Genomic DNA, 12000 nt, shown 5'->3' with positions numbered 1-12000 from the left:
ACATATATGTATTTAAATAGTCAACCTATAGGTTCCCATATATGACCTTAAGGGGGTCGTCAGTATCTTTGACATATCAATTACATAAAAAGTCTCGGTTTTGTTGTTGCGTTTAGGATCAAACATTAAATTTCAATATTTAATTATATGCACGAAGGGTAGTAATTTCAATAGTGACTAACAAATAATTAGGCAATTCAATATAAGAATTAAATATATTGTTGAAATTGTTGCCACCTACTATTTGACCACTGAAATTATTGAGCACATAATAGTGGTTTTTTTGGACAATTCTAATGCTGGCCACAGCTGGCCTTACAGTTTCACCGGATGATTCGTGACTTATATAGAGGCAAATTTACGACTTTATATAGAGTAATGGTTATGTCCAATAGTGGACTATTCATAATGGTGATGATTAGGCATAAACATAATAAATATTGACACAGGTAAATATATCTACCTATATCAAAAAGGTATTGATTTGAAATTCAAATACGATAATATTTTTTTTGTATGTATCATACAACGTTTATTTGAACAGCATATACATATAAAACCTCCCGCTCTACATATTTACAATCACATTCCTTACAATTATCTAATTTTCATAGAAATATAGATATTTTATTACAATTTGTAATGATATTATTGATATAGATATATTGTAGTGTATAATTATGAAAATTATTTAAATGTATTTATTGTATATAAATATATATGTTGTATATTATCAACAACAGAAAATAATATTAGAATTAATCGATCCACTATTTAACAAAATTAAAGTAAAGGTATTTTTTTTTAATGTAATACATTAAATTATGGCTAATTCGACAAAGAAAAAAAATAAGTACTTAATGAATAAATTATTAAAATGACTATTTTACTCTTTCAGATTATTTAAGAAAAAAATTAAGACAGTACGCACCGTCGCGTCGTCAATATTAAGTTATGTTATTTCTTATTTCCTAATCTGCTTAAATTATCTACGAGGAACAGATAAAAAAGTGAACTGTGCATTCTCAGTTTGCAATAATAATGTCTACTATCATTTTATAGATTTTTTTTGTGTATAAACATAAATAGGAAATAAGTATGCATATGGCTCTAGTATTAGTATATACCTACTGTAAATATGAGAGACAATTAATATTTATCGATATATAGTAAGTTTTGAATGATATGTAGTTATTTAATTCTTTTCTATTCTACTATAAACTAGGGTTACCAACCACACTATATTATGTACCCAGTACTTTAATGTACACAATTAAAATTGAATTACTGTATTGCAGAACATTTAGTCATTTGTTATAAGGATTGCAGATGTTCATCTGCATGCACGAATTGACTTTTATTGTCTTTATTTAAATGTAGACTCCAATTTTTCATTGCATAAGAAATGATACACTTGTATAAGTATACTTAACCTTAACCTTAGGTCCTACCTAAGGTTAAGTATAGTCATTAAAAACAGAGTTGATAATACTAGCTGATATAGTCAGAAATATAAAAAATAATGCAAGGTGAGTTAGAAATAGAAAAAAATAATCTGTTTTAGAAACATCAGTTTTGAATAAAGAATTGGTGGTAACCGATTTAATTGTTGATTTTGATCTAACTCTATTACTGTGTAGACATTATTATTGCTATATTAATATAATCTATTGTTCGTAACGGTAATACTGTGGCGCTTGCTGCTGTTGTTGGCGTGGTACGTGGGCGACTTGGGGTTGCGCATGCGCAACCTGCGCTTGCAATTGTGGCTTTGGCGTTGGGATCTTGACTACGATGTCGGTTGGTTGCCGAGAAACCTGAAAAAAAAACTCATATTAAAATCATTTTGAAAAAAAATTACAAATAGTTATTTTTCAGGATTTACCAAAGATAGACATTGTACAAAAATCGTCGGTGCATGTAACTTTGTCTCTACTATTTCATTCGCTAAGCAGCTTTCTAAGTAAGATGTGGTTTGTTTTCAGGTTCAGATACGGTAGAGAAATTACATGATATTGTGAAGTTCATCGTGCTCTTCATGTATTATATGTATATAAGTGACGATTACTACTTACCACCAGGCCGTTAGCTTGTATGTCATTATTATTCCATAAAGAATAAACCAGAAAATAATTTATTCAAATAAGCTTATATTGTACCGCTTTTGAATAGTTATCACATTTTTATTTCAATCTAGCGCCCATTCGGAAAGCTGTCTCACCACAAGAAGAATGATAAAGAAACCAGCATGTTGCTCTTTTAAATAATTTTGTTGTTACTTTAAATTTTTAAGTTGATGTATGTGAATACGAACTAGCAATTAGTACTAATTCAATTACATACTCAAATAGATAAAATATTAAATATACAACCAACTAGTTGAGTAACTAAATAATAGTAAATCAGTATTATACTCTAGTATCTTACCTCAGCCCTAAAGCCCTCTTTAGGGTCAGCGGTGTACGTGACTGTCCTCACGAAGCCATCGCTGTCCACCACGGAGTACGAGCCCTTGATGACGTCACCGTCGCGCTGTTCTTTACGGTTCTGGTAGTTGGTGTACTGGTCATCGTTGACATCGAAGCCGAACTGGTATGAAGGATGAGGCTGTGGAGAATTACATCATTAGAACTGGAATGTTTATATTTTGATTGATAGCATTATTTCAGTCAGGTGTTAAAATACACGTTACAATGGTAGGCTTTGTATGAAGTCGTCTGCGTAAACACCTATATCTCACCTATTATGTTTCCAGCTTCATTCTTAGTGAATAAATCGCTAAGAATGAAGCTGTCACATAATTATGATCAAACTTCACTTGGTAAGTTCGTTTGATCTTTAATTTCAGCTGCCAAACAAACTTAACATCTAGATAAATTATCATTACTTAGATATAATTATAAACATTTGTTTAGCAAACATAGTATTTACAAACAAATGAAGTTTACGTATGTATAATTGGGATTCAGTTCAATTCACACAGCGCTTAGTTCCGTTGCCCGTTCTAGTCCCAAGCTTAGCAGAGCTTGTATTATGGGTACAAGATAACTGATACATGTATAATTGTATATAGATACATTTTTATACATACATATATATAGAAAATACTCAGACTAATTCAAACAATCATGCTCATGAATACAAATGTTTGTACCCTGCGAGGAATCGAATCCGCGACCATCGGAATATGGCGGTGTGCTATACCGTTAGACAACGAGGCTGTATGTATATATATATTGTGTTATACAGCCATCACAACATAGTTACTTTTAAACTTCACTTCATCACAACATAATTAACTAATTAAAATACATTTAGGTGCTCTAAAATATATGCTAATAATACTTTATAGTGCTACAGCCGCGCTTACAGCGCTGATTTTCGTTTTGTGTGTCTGTCCATCCGTTGTAACCTTACGACTAAAAGACAGATCTATAATAATTTATGAGTTATATATTTCTCTATAAAAACAGGGAAGGCAGCGGGTGATTTGTAATCGACAGTCAAAATATAACTCTGAGCATAAAGTCAATTCGAATTGGGTTAATTAGTGAACGGAGTTCGTTTACCAATAGCGTGGAAAGAATTTAGATCCTATCTTTATTCATACCAAGGCTACTGTTACGATTTACTACCGTACAGTTTTTACGGTTGCCCTACAATTCCACTTGAATGCATGTTCGGTGAGGTAACTCCTTAATAGGACTATAACATAGTGTATAATAGTATGTAAAAGTTACAATATTTACAGAATTGAAATGAATTTGAAATAAACTTAAATTTAAGCACTTTTGAATAGTCATAGGTATTTTTTTAGTCTACCGCTCATTCGGAAAGTTGTCTCATCATAAGAAGATCGAGCAAGAAAGTAGCGTGTTCCTCTTTCAAATAATTGTTGTAACTTTACATTTTCAAGTTGTAATTTATGGTTACAAACTAACTGAATAAGTTTGTATAAATATACTTTTACGACTAATATTATACATGGGGTAGTCAGAACCGTTACCTATGTCGACGTCATGCTGAACGCAACACCTGAATATATACATTTCTTATATACAAATAAATAAAATTAAAGTATCTGTTTGTAATTATAAATTAACAGCTTTTCACTCAATATTTCATTAGTATACGAAAGTACATAAAAAAATTAAGTTTATTTATTTCATCTGTCCGTCTATTATGAACAAATAGACGGACATATGAAATAAATAAACTAATCTCAGAAACGGCTTGACCGATTTTGACAGGCCTTCATTCGTAGTTAGTCGTCATAAGGAGTAACTTAGGCTCCTTTTATATCGGGAAAATATTTATTTTAATAAAAAAAAAGGTTAAATTGCACCCGAACCAAGGCATGTTATAAGAAGCCGCGGCATCTATTTCGGATTAATTTTCTATCACATATGAATTAGTCAGAAATATAAATTAGACAGAAGGACTGTTTAACGTCGTGTAATAGAATTATTAATTCTTCTTACACCTCCTTTTTCTGTGGCCAATAAAACTTTTCTATTTTATTAATTATTGCGGTGAAAATATTAGCGTAGAAACGTGTATTTCCTGAATAAACATTATAGAAGACACTTTTATTGTCGCGTGCACGCAACTCCGTCAGTACTGGTTTGTACCTACATTTAACAGTACTTTGTAATGCGGATGGATCAAAAGGGGAGTATCGACAACTTTCACTATGAAACTCGACGCTCTATATCTAGATTGCTAGGGTTGTCGACTTTCCATTGGAAGTAATAAAATTTATACTAAAAGAGATAATGCCCTGGTAGTAGAATGCAGGAAGGCAAGGTTATTTCCTCGGGAATGGCAACGCAGATATACATATATTATTAGCGTACTCACGAATACAAATATTTGTACTGTGCGAGGAAACGAACCGCCGACCATGGGAAAGTAAGGCAATGTGCAGGCAGGCAGTAATACCGCTAGATTATCGAGGTTCAAAAAGCTAGTTCTATTATATTCCTACAGTTCATTTTGATATCTATACGGTTTTATAACTGTACCTCATTTAGTATAATGTGAACTGTAGTGAAATAGCAGGCTTTGTTTTTATTTGACAATTGAGGAATTAAAAAGTATAACAAATTTTGAAATAAGCATAAAAATATTTTAACATTTTAATGATCGTCTTAGTAAATAATCTCTTAGTAAACTAGTTACGATTACTAACTATTTTATGGGTATATTACGTTACTTTCGAAATTTAATAAACAAAACATAGCAAATAGTGCATTTATAGAATATAACTTAACATCTTCCGTTTAAAAGCATGCGTGTTTTATGAGCTGCTATAAATATCGAAATTAGACTATTTCTAAGAATAGATATAGTGAAATAGATAGAAATAGTGAAATAAGATCTGCATTACGAGCAAGTTTGTTGAAAAATGTATATAAATAATATACCATATACCATAATTCTCCATAATCTCAATTCCTTAAACAGCACCTACTAAGTAAGTTACTTACGTCGTAGTCTTCTTGTGGTTCGCGCAACTCCTGCTGCCTCTGTGGCTGATACTGGGGTCTGTATTGTGGCTGGGGCTGAGGTTGTGGTTGATATTGTTGCTGGTATTGACCTTCACTTTGTGCTGAATATGGCTGCAAATACAAATAACACTTATTATAAAATTGGAGTGACAAACAAGCAGACGGCTCGCCTGATGTTAAGTCACTTTTAGTTATGTTTTTATTATTTATTGCACCAGCAGTAAATTATATAGAATACAAGTTACCTGCATTGTATATGTACACCCATGTATTGTATATGTACTTTTCTCTCAGAGAAAAGAGATGAAAACTCACACTATCTATTGCGAATAACTGCATTAAAATCTGTTGTATAGTTTAAAAGATCTAAGCAAATAAAAAGCGGACACGACTTCATTTTAAACTATGTAAAGATGAATAAAAGTAGTAAGTTACAAAAGGCGATTTTATCGCGAGCAATCTCTTACAGACAACATTTGGGTAGAGGACAGCAGACAGAAACTGTTAAATATTAATAATTAATATAAATACACAAAAGGTAAAAAGGCATAGTAATATTAACTAAAGCTGAGTTTCTTGTAAATTCTTCACAGCTTGATAACACTCCGGACTGACGGCAGATTTGACGTATCGTATGAGTCTATACTAGACCTACTTGAACAAAGATATATATATTACTTAATATAAAACTTACAAGACGCGTTGGAGCCTGAGATTGCACGGGTCTGGCGATGACTTGTGTGGGAGCTTGCACTTGACCTTGCTGCCCGATGTACTGTCTCAATAGATGTGGTGGTATGCCCTCGACCTGCTGGAATATTATTTATATTTATATATTTAACTAAACATAACAGTAAGTATAAATAAAACTAATCTGATTCATAAAATTCTCGTATCAATGTTTGTAACAAACTCCTCCGAAACGGCTTTACCGATTCTTATTAAATGTGTGCTGTGAGCAAATAGTCACACGCTGAGTCTACTACTATTCACTATCTACACATTTATTATATTTCAACTAATTCTTTATTATGTGTATTTAAAATATTGTATAAAATTGTAGTAACAAAAATTTTATTCAAGATTGGGTATGCACGGGCCAGGTCCAATCTCTTTAACTGTTATAACTAAAATCTCCTTTAAAAAGTACAAAAAATATATAATATTATTATCTTTATACAGAAAGTTCATAAAAGATTAAATTTAAGAATAAATAATGATATTAGATAAAATATTTTTGTCACATACACGGTATTTTTATAAATGAACTATATAGAGAAACCTACGAAAGGCGATCTCACGGTTTACTAGGTGATAATGTTGTTACAATTACATGAATGAATTTAAAAATTGAATCATATATAAAAAAATTACAGACAGAAAATTAATAATAATAATCAAATAATATTAATGTATCCTCTTTACAATATTAATAAACAAGACAATGTATGAATCGGAGCATTCAATATTCCTTTTCTGCCTACGCCAATAAAGGACAGGCGTGATATTATGTAGATAATACACAGTAATAAACTTCAATACAGTTAATCGTATATGAAACATTACATCATAATTGGAATGGACCTACTTAGTGCAACAAGCTGAAATAAAATATACCACTGTTACGAAATCGGACAACTGACCGGTTGTGTTTCGAACGATTTGTGAACCACATACGCGAGGCTTATGCAAATGCTTTGTTCAAATTTTCCGGTCCATTTGTACATAATTCAGCTGGTGCGTGGTTTAACAAGTTTCTCATCAAAATTTCAACAGCTATAAATAACATAGTTGTATGTCTACAGAACATGATTTATCTTGGTGTTCATTGCATTATGCATTTGTGTGTAATTGCAGTAAATTACGTGAAAATTATTACAGTTATATATTTTTTTTAAATAGTAAATAGTAGCTTTTTGTAATAATACTGGCAACATTCGACTTCGGTCGCTTGCATTACAAATCTTTGAATTGCTCTATACTCTTTGGCTTCGCACGGGTGTACATATAAACATTCCTCTTGAATCATTCTATCTATTACTGAAAACTGCAATCCTTTGCATAATTTAAAACATATAAGCGAACAGACAGCGGCGGTGACATTGTTTTATCTGTACATAATATACTACGAAGTCTATATATATTATTAGATTTTAATGCGGTTTTTAGCAATAGATAGAGTGATTCAAGAGGAAGGTTTACATGTACACCCGTGCGAAGCCGGGGCGACTAGCTACCAGTATATAAAAATGTTGCACGTGTAGTTGAGCATATTCTTTTCAATTTCAGTATAGTTGTATCTGTACTTTTGCATGAAGTTTATTTTTTATAATTTTATAAATTCGTAAAATATGGAATTTTATTCGTAACTTTATAATACACATTGCAGTAGTTGCATCATAGGAAAGCAATTCAATGTATATTTCATGAAGTATACTATATGAAAGTTGCTAGACTGGTTGGTTTCCTTTAGTAATAGGTATCTATCCGTATTTAACACGATTGATGCTTTCTTCCCTATATACTTTTGATTAACCATATTCCGAAGTTTCTAGTGTAAAATAAATCTGGGACCTAATTATGTAACGATGCTATTAAAAATCTCAATTACAACGGTTTAAAATGTATAAATTTGCGATTCTATTTAAGAGTTACAGCGTGTTAAGAACCTAGGTGGTCACGGACAGTGCGATTTCAGAGGAGCTTCCTCCCTTGTACACTTAGATTTTGGAATGAACTACCTGCTGTAGTTTTCTCTAGAGACTACAACATGGAGTTTGTCAAGAATGGTATATATGGTTTCTTAAGGGTCGGCAATTCGCACGTGACACCCCTGGTGTTTCAGGCATCCATAAACTGTTATTGTAGGGATTTTTGGAATATAAAATATAGTCCATGTTATTTTTTTTATATAAATGCATTGGCAATCGTGCTAACGGCACACTTTAGAACAATCATAGCCGTCGCTTCTAAATACGAATAGCTCTACGTATATTATATTATCATATGACTCCTGCTTTGCTATTGCATAAGACTAAGATATCATGCCATTGTAGCCTGCAATTTCACTGACTTAACTCACCCTTCAACCAAAACATACCTTATAAAGCTAGCTGCTTAAATAGATGAGATAGAGAGAGGTACTTACGCAGATGAATTCATGCAAAGTTTACCGCTATAAGATAAACGTTTTCTGTAGATTTAAGATATTTTTTAATATCAATTATAAGTATAGTATAAGTAGTAATTAAATAATATAGTAAATTAATAATTGTCAGCATATTTCAAAATACAAATTCTAAATCATTTAATTGGGTAATACAATTTTTTATTTAACTCTATATAATTGTTGAAGTATCCTTATAAAAAATGCCAATGCCAGAAGACTCCATCCATTGTGTGTCACATGTCTCTTGATTATAACTAAACATACAAATCAAATCTCTATATAAATATTAATTTATTAATAAATGGATGTATGTTAATAGTTAACACGAATAAACATTATAATACATAGTTATACATTATAATTAAAACATGATCATTAAATAAATGATCTCTGACATAACACAGTTGCTGACCGCGATCTATTTCCTGTCAATCATGTATGAACTGTTTTAAACAAGATAATAATAGTGAAAGTTTGCGGTGTTATGAGATGACTATATTAAGAGCTGAACTGTATAAAAAAACAAAGCCGCAAAGGCGTAATAATAATAACACTTGATGCAACATGGTAATAATGCGTTATGTATCATTACGTGAATCCAATGACTACTCTCAATATGTTTTATTATCCAGTAACGAGGTCATATACTCGAGTAATTTTTTTATTCTTTAAAATATATAGATACATATAAATATATTAATCGACTCTAATATATAGTTATAATATAGTTTGATGTGACATACATCGTTTTTAGTTACTAATTTTAATTGCATTGAAACATACATTTATTATGTAACTAATTGCTAAGAAAGGATTTTTAGGACTTCACTATTTCAAGTATAAAAAAATATACTTGAAATAGTGGTCTAAAAGCATATAGATCTTTGGTAGATTAGATTGTTTATACCACTGTGGGTAAACAGGAAGGAAGTTTTCTACAGAAAATCTAAATAATTCTAGAGTCATAAAAAATGCAATCATAAGTTAATTAAGAAGAGTTTTAATATTGATTCCCCTGAGAATCAAACCCTGGACTTTATTTATGAGTGGGTACATACAGGTGTGTGTTCACTAAGTTCTTATGTAATGCAATTCCAATTTTATTTTTCATTGCCTTACCCAGGGTTTGAACTCAGTGCTGAACTCAAATGATTGTATTAAAATAACTAATTATTGATTGCAATATATACTTACATTACTAAATTATACTTTTCTTATATAATTACTAAATTTATAATTGATCTTGCATGATCAAGTTTGAATAAAACGAGACACGCCGATTATGTCTAGACTAATGTAATTGGCTTCAACTAGGGTTGTCTCTAAATTATATAATACAATAATAATCATTAAAAAACCTAATGTAGCATTAAAGACGGTGGATATAGACTACTTTTTATACAGATCAATTACGATGTCGGGTACAGAACCTAGTTCACAATAATGAATTATAATTTAACTGAAATACTCAGAGATGCGTCGATATTTGCTAAATGTTTATTCGTAATGAATTGTAGTTTAAGGTACATAACTGTTTATTAAACTGTATATGAACTTCGAATGCACATTGTAAGAAAGTAGATATATAATATTAAATTAATATTATAAGAGGTTTTGAGGCATAATGTAAGGAATATATAACATCTACTTATATAGAGTTTGTAGACTGTATTTTTAACTCTCCATTCTTATATTTTTTTTACTCTCTGCTTTTCTTAAAAATCTGCCACGTTGAGTTCAAGTATACGCAGCGAAACATGGCCATATCAAGAATCTCTTTCCATACAACATTGACATCGTATTTTGATAAAAGTCCCTAAAGATTAAAAAAAGACATTGACATTTGACAATGCCTCTGACTACCTCATGTGGGATAAGAGTCGTGATGTTAAGTATTTCTCACAAGGAATAATAGAATAGGGATTATGTAACACGTACTTGTTGTGGCTGCGTCTGGTACTGATGCTGTGGTCTCGCCATAGCACATCCCAGGATTGCTAACGTAACACACCTCTTCAACATGATTGCACAATATTAATTAGTAATTTATAAAAAAATAAAATTTATGAAAAAAACAATGGCCACCACACACTCGCGTCAAGTATTACGTATGCGCTGCGTGTATGTTACTCTCACTTTATATAGAGGCACCCCTTCTAGCCTGAAGGTGGATGGCGGGAGTGGTGCAGCTACCACTATCGAATATGTAGGTGAGAATAAAAAAATATTTTGGAACAGTTTTTGACGCGTGTGAATTCCTTATTAATTGGCCGCATTCTGTAACACTATAATAAAAATAACAGACTAATTACGGCAAAATTAACAGATTATGAATGCAGTAAACATGAGAATTAAAAAAAAACCATTTATATCAGAAGACATTATGTATTTGTAGTTAGTATTGACATTGACTTGGGGACGGACATTGCAAATTCGATGTATTGCGTAGACTATAAATTGTGACAAAATATACACAAGTTTCAAAATTCATTTAGATTTCTACAAACATGGATATGTAAGTAAAGTTAAGAGGTACTTAAGCGTTATTTTGTAATATGACAAAAGGAAAAATATTGTTCCCGTCAAATTAAAAACCTTTACCTTTTATTAGTCTGTAGAAAGAAAATTTATGTTCACTGCATGCATTGTTAATATGTGATGGATCAAGCTTTCCCTTTGGTAAAAATTATGCTTTGTTACAAGAATTAATATAGAATAGATAGACTTCGTACGGAGTCGTTTGTGTAAGTACCTCTGTCTCATTTATTCCATTATTTAAATTATTAACAGGGTCTTAACACGAATAATTTTAAGGCAAATAAACCTCTCTCGACGTTTCGACTAGGTTGCACTAGCCGTGGTCACGAGCGGACACGTGGTCATTTATTCCAGCCGCCTACCGCATCTTTTTAAGATGTGTTAGATTGAAGACAGTGAAATCACAGGGTTCGAAGCAGGACATCTCAATCTTCCAAAAAGGCAACGCTTTTTCAGTGATTGAGTATGACATATCCAGTGATACCGCGGTGGCAACAATTCTTTGGTTCATGTAAAGAATATATATATTGGGTTTGCTGTACTGCATAACAGCGGGCGTCATATGATGACGTGATATCCATGGTAAAGTGATAACCGCTTACCTTCAAGTAGATAAGGCTATAAGAACTTTTAACAATTTAATCGCATAAAAAATTCACTTATGTTGTGAAATTTTAGAATAAAGAAATTAGCAAGTTACTAGATCCTTATTATTTAAAATAAGGATCTAGTATCTTACCATTTCAATCGGCATGTGTATTAAAACTTTGCGACGTCGCAATG

At 31.5% G+C, this 12000-nt stretch overlaps 1 protein-coding gene across 2 annotated transcripts; it reads right to left on the bottom strand.

Annotated features, from left to right (window-relative positions):
- Positions 1-1601: 1601 nt before the first annotated feature.
- On the bottom strand, positions 1602-10775 carry LOC131843694 (cuticle protein 19.8). Of its 2 annotated transcripts, none has more exons than XM_059192385.1 (5): positions 10618-10775; positions 6205-6321; positions 5490-5621; positions 2428-2607; positions 1602-1817 (listed from the first exon to the last, which is right to left on the bottom strand). In XM_059192385.1, exons 1-5 carry the CDS (start codon positions 10699-10701, stop codon positions 1668-1670), a joined length of 663 nt encoding a protein of 220 aa, XP_059048368.1. In that variant the 5' UTR covers positions 10702-10775; the 3' UTR covers positions 1602-1667. The 2 variants fall into 2 exon arrangements, with proteins under 2 accessions (XP_059048368.1, XP_059048369.1); XM_059192386.1 differs by having other exon boundaries at positions 6205-6318.
- Between the last annotated feature and the right edge of the window lie 1225 nt (positions 10776-12000).

This window comes from Achroia grisella, unplaced genomic scaffold (assembly GCF_030625045.1).
Source record: "Achroia grisella isolate CSIRO2021 unplaced genomic scaffold, CSIRO_AGI_Agris_v1 utg327, whole genome shotgun sequence".
Lineage (NCBI taxonomy): Eukaryota > Metazoa > Arthropoda > Insecta > Lepidoptera > Pyralidae > Achroia > Achroia grisella.
This window is presented reverse-complemented; position numbering and strand designations above follow the sequence as displayed.

What these genes read in the sequence shown, in the direction of transcription:
- LOC131843694 (XM_059192385.1), bottom strand. Translation starts at nt 10,701, where the DNA reads ATGTTGAAGAGGTGTGTTACGTTAGCAATCCTGGGATGTGCTATGGCG. An exon ending in ACCAGACGCAGCCACAACAA is followed by an intron (nt 6,322 to 10,617) that starts GTACGTGTTACA and finishes ATAATATTCCAG; the next exon opens with CAGGTCGAGGGCATACCACC. An exon ending in CTCAGGCTCCAACGCGTCTT is followed by an intron (nt 5,622 to 6,204) that starts GTAAGTTTTATA and finishes TTGTATTTGCAG; the next exon opens with CCATATTCAGCACAAAGTGA.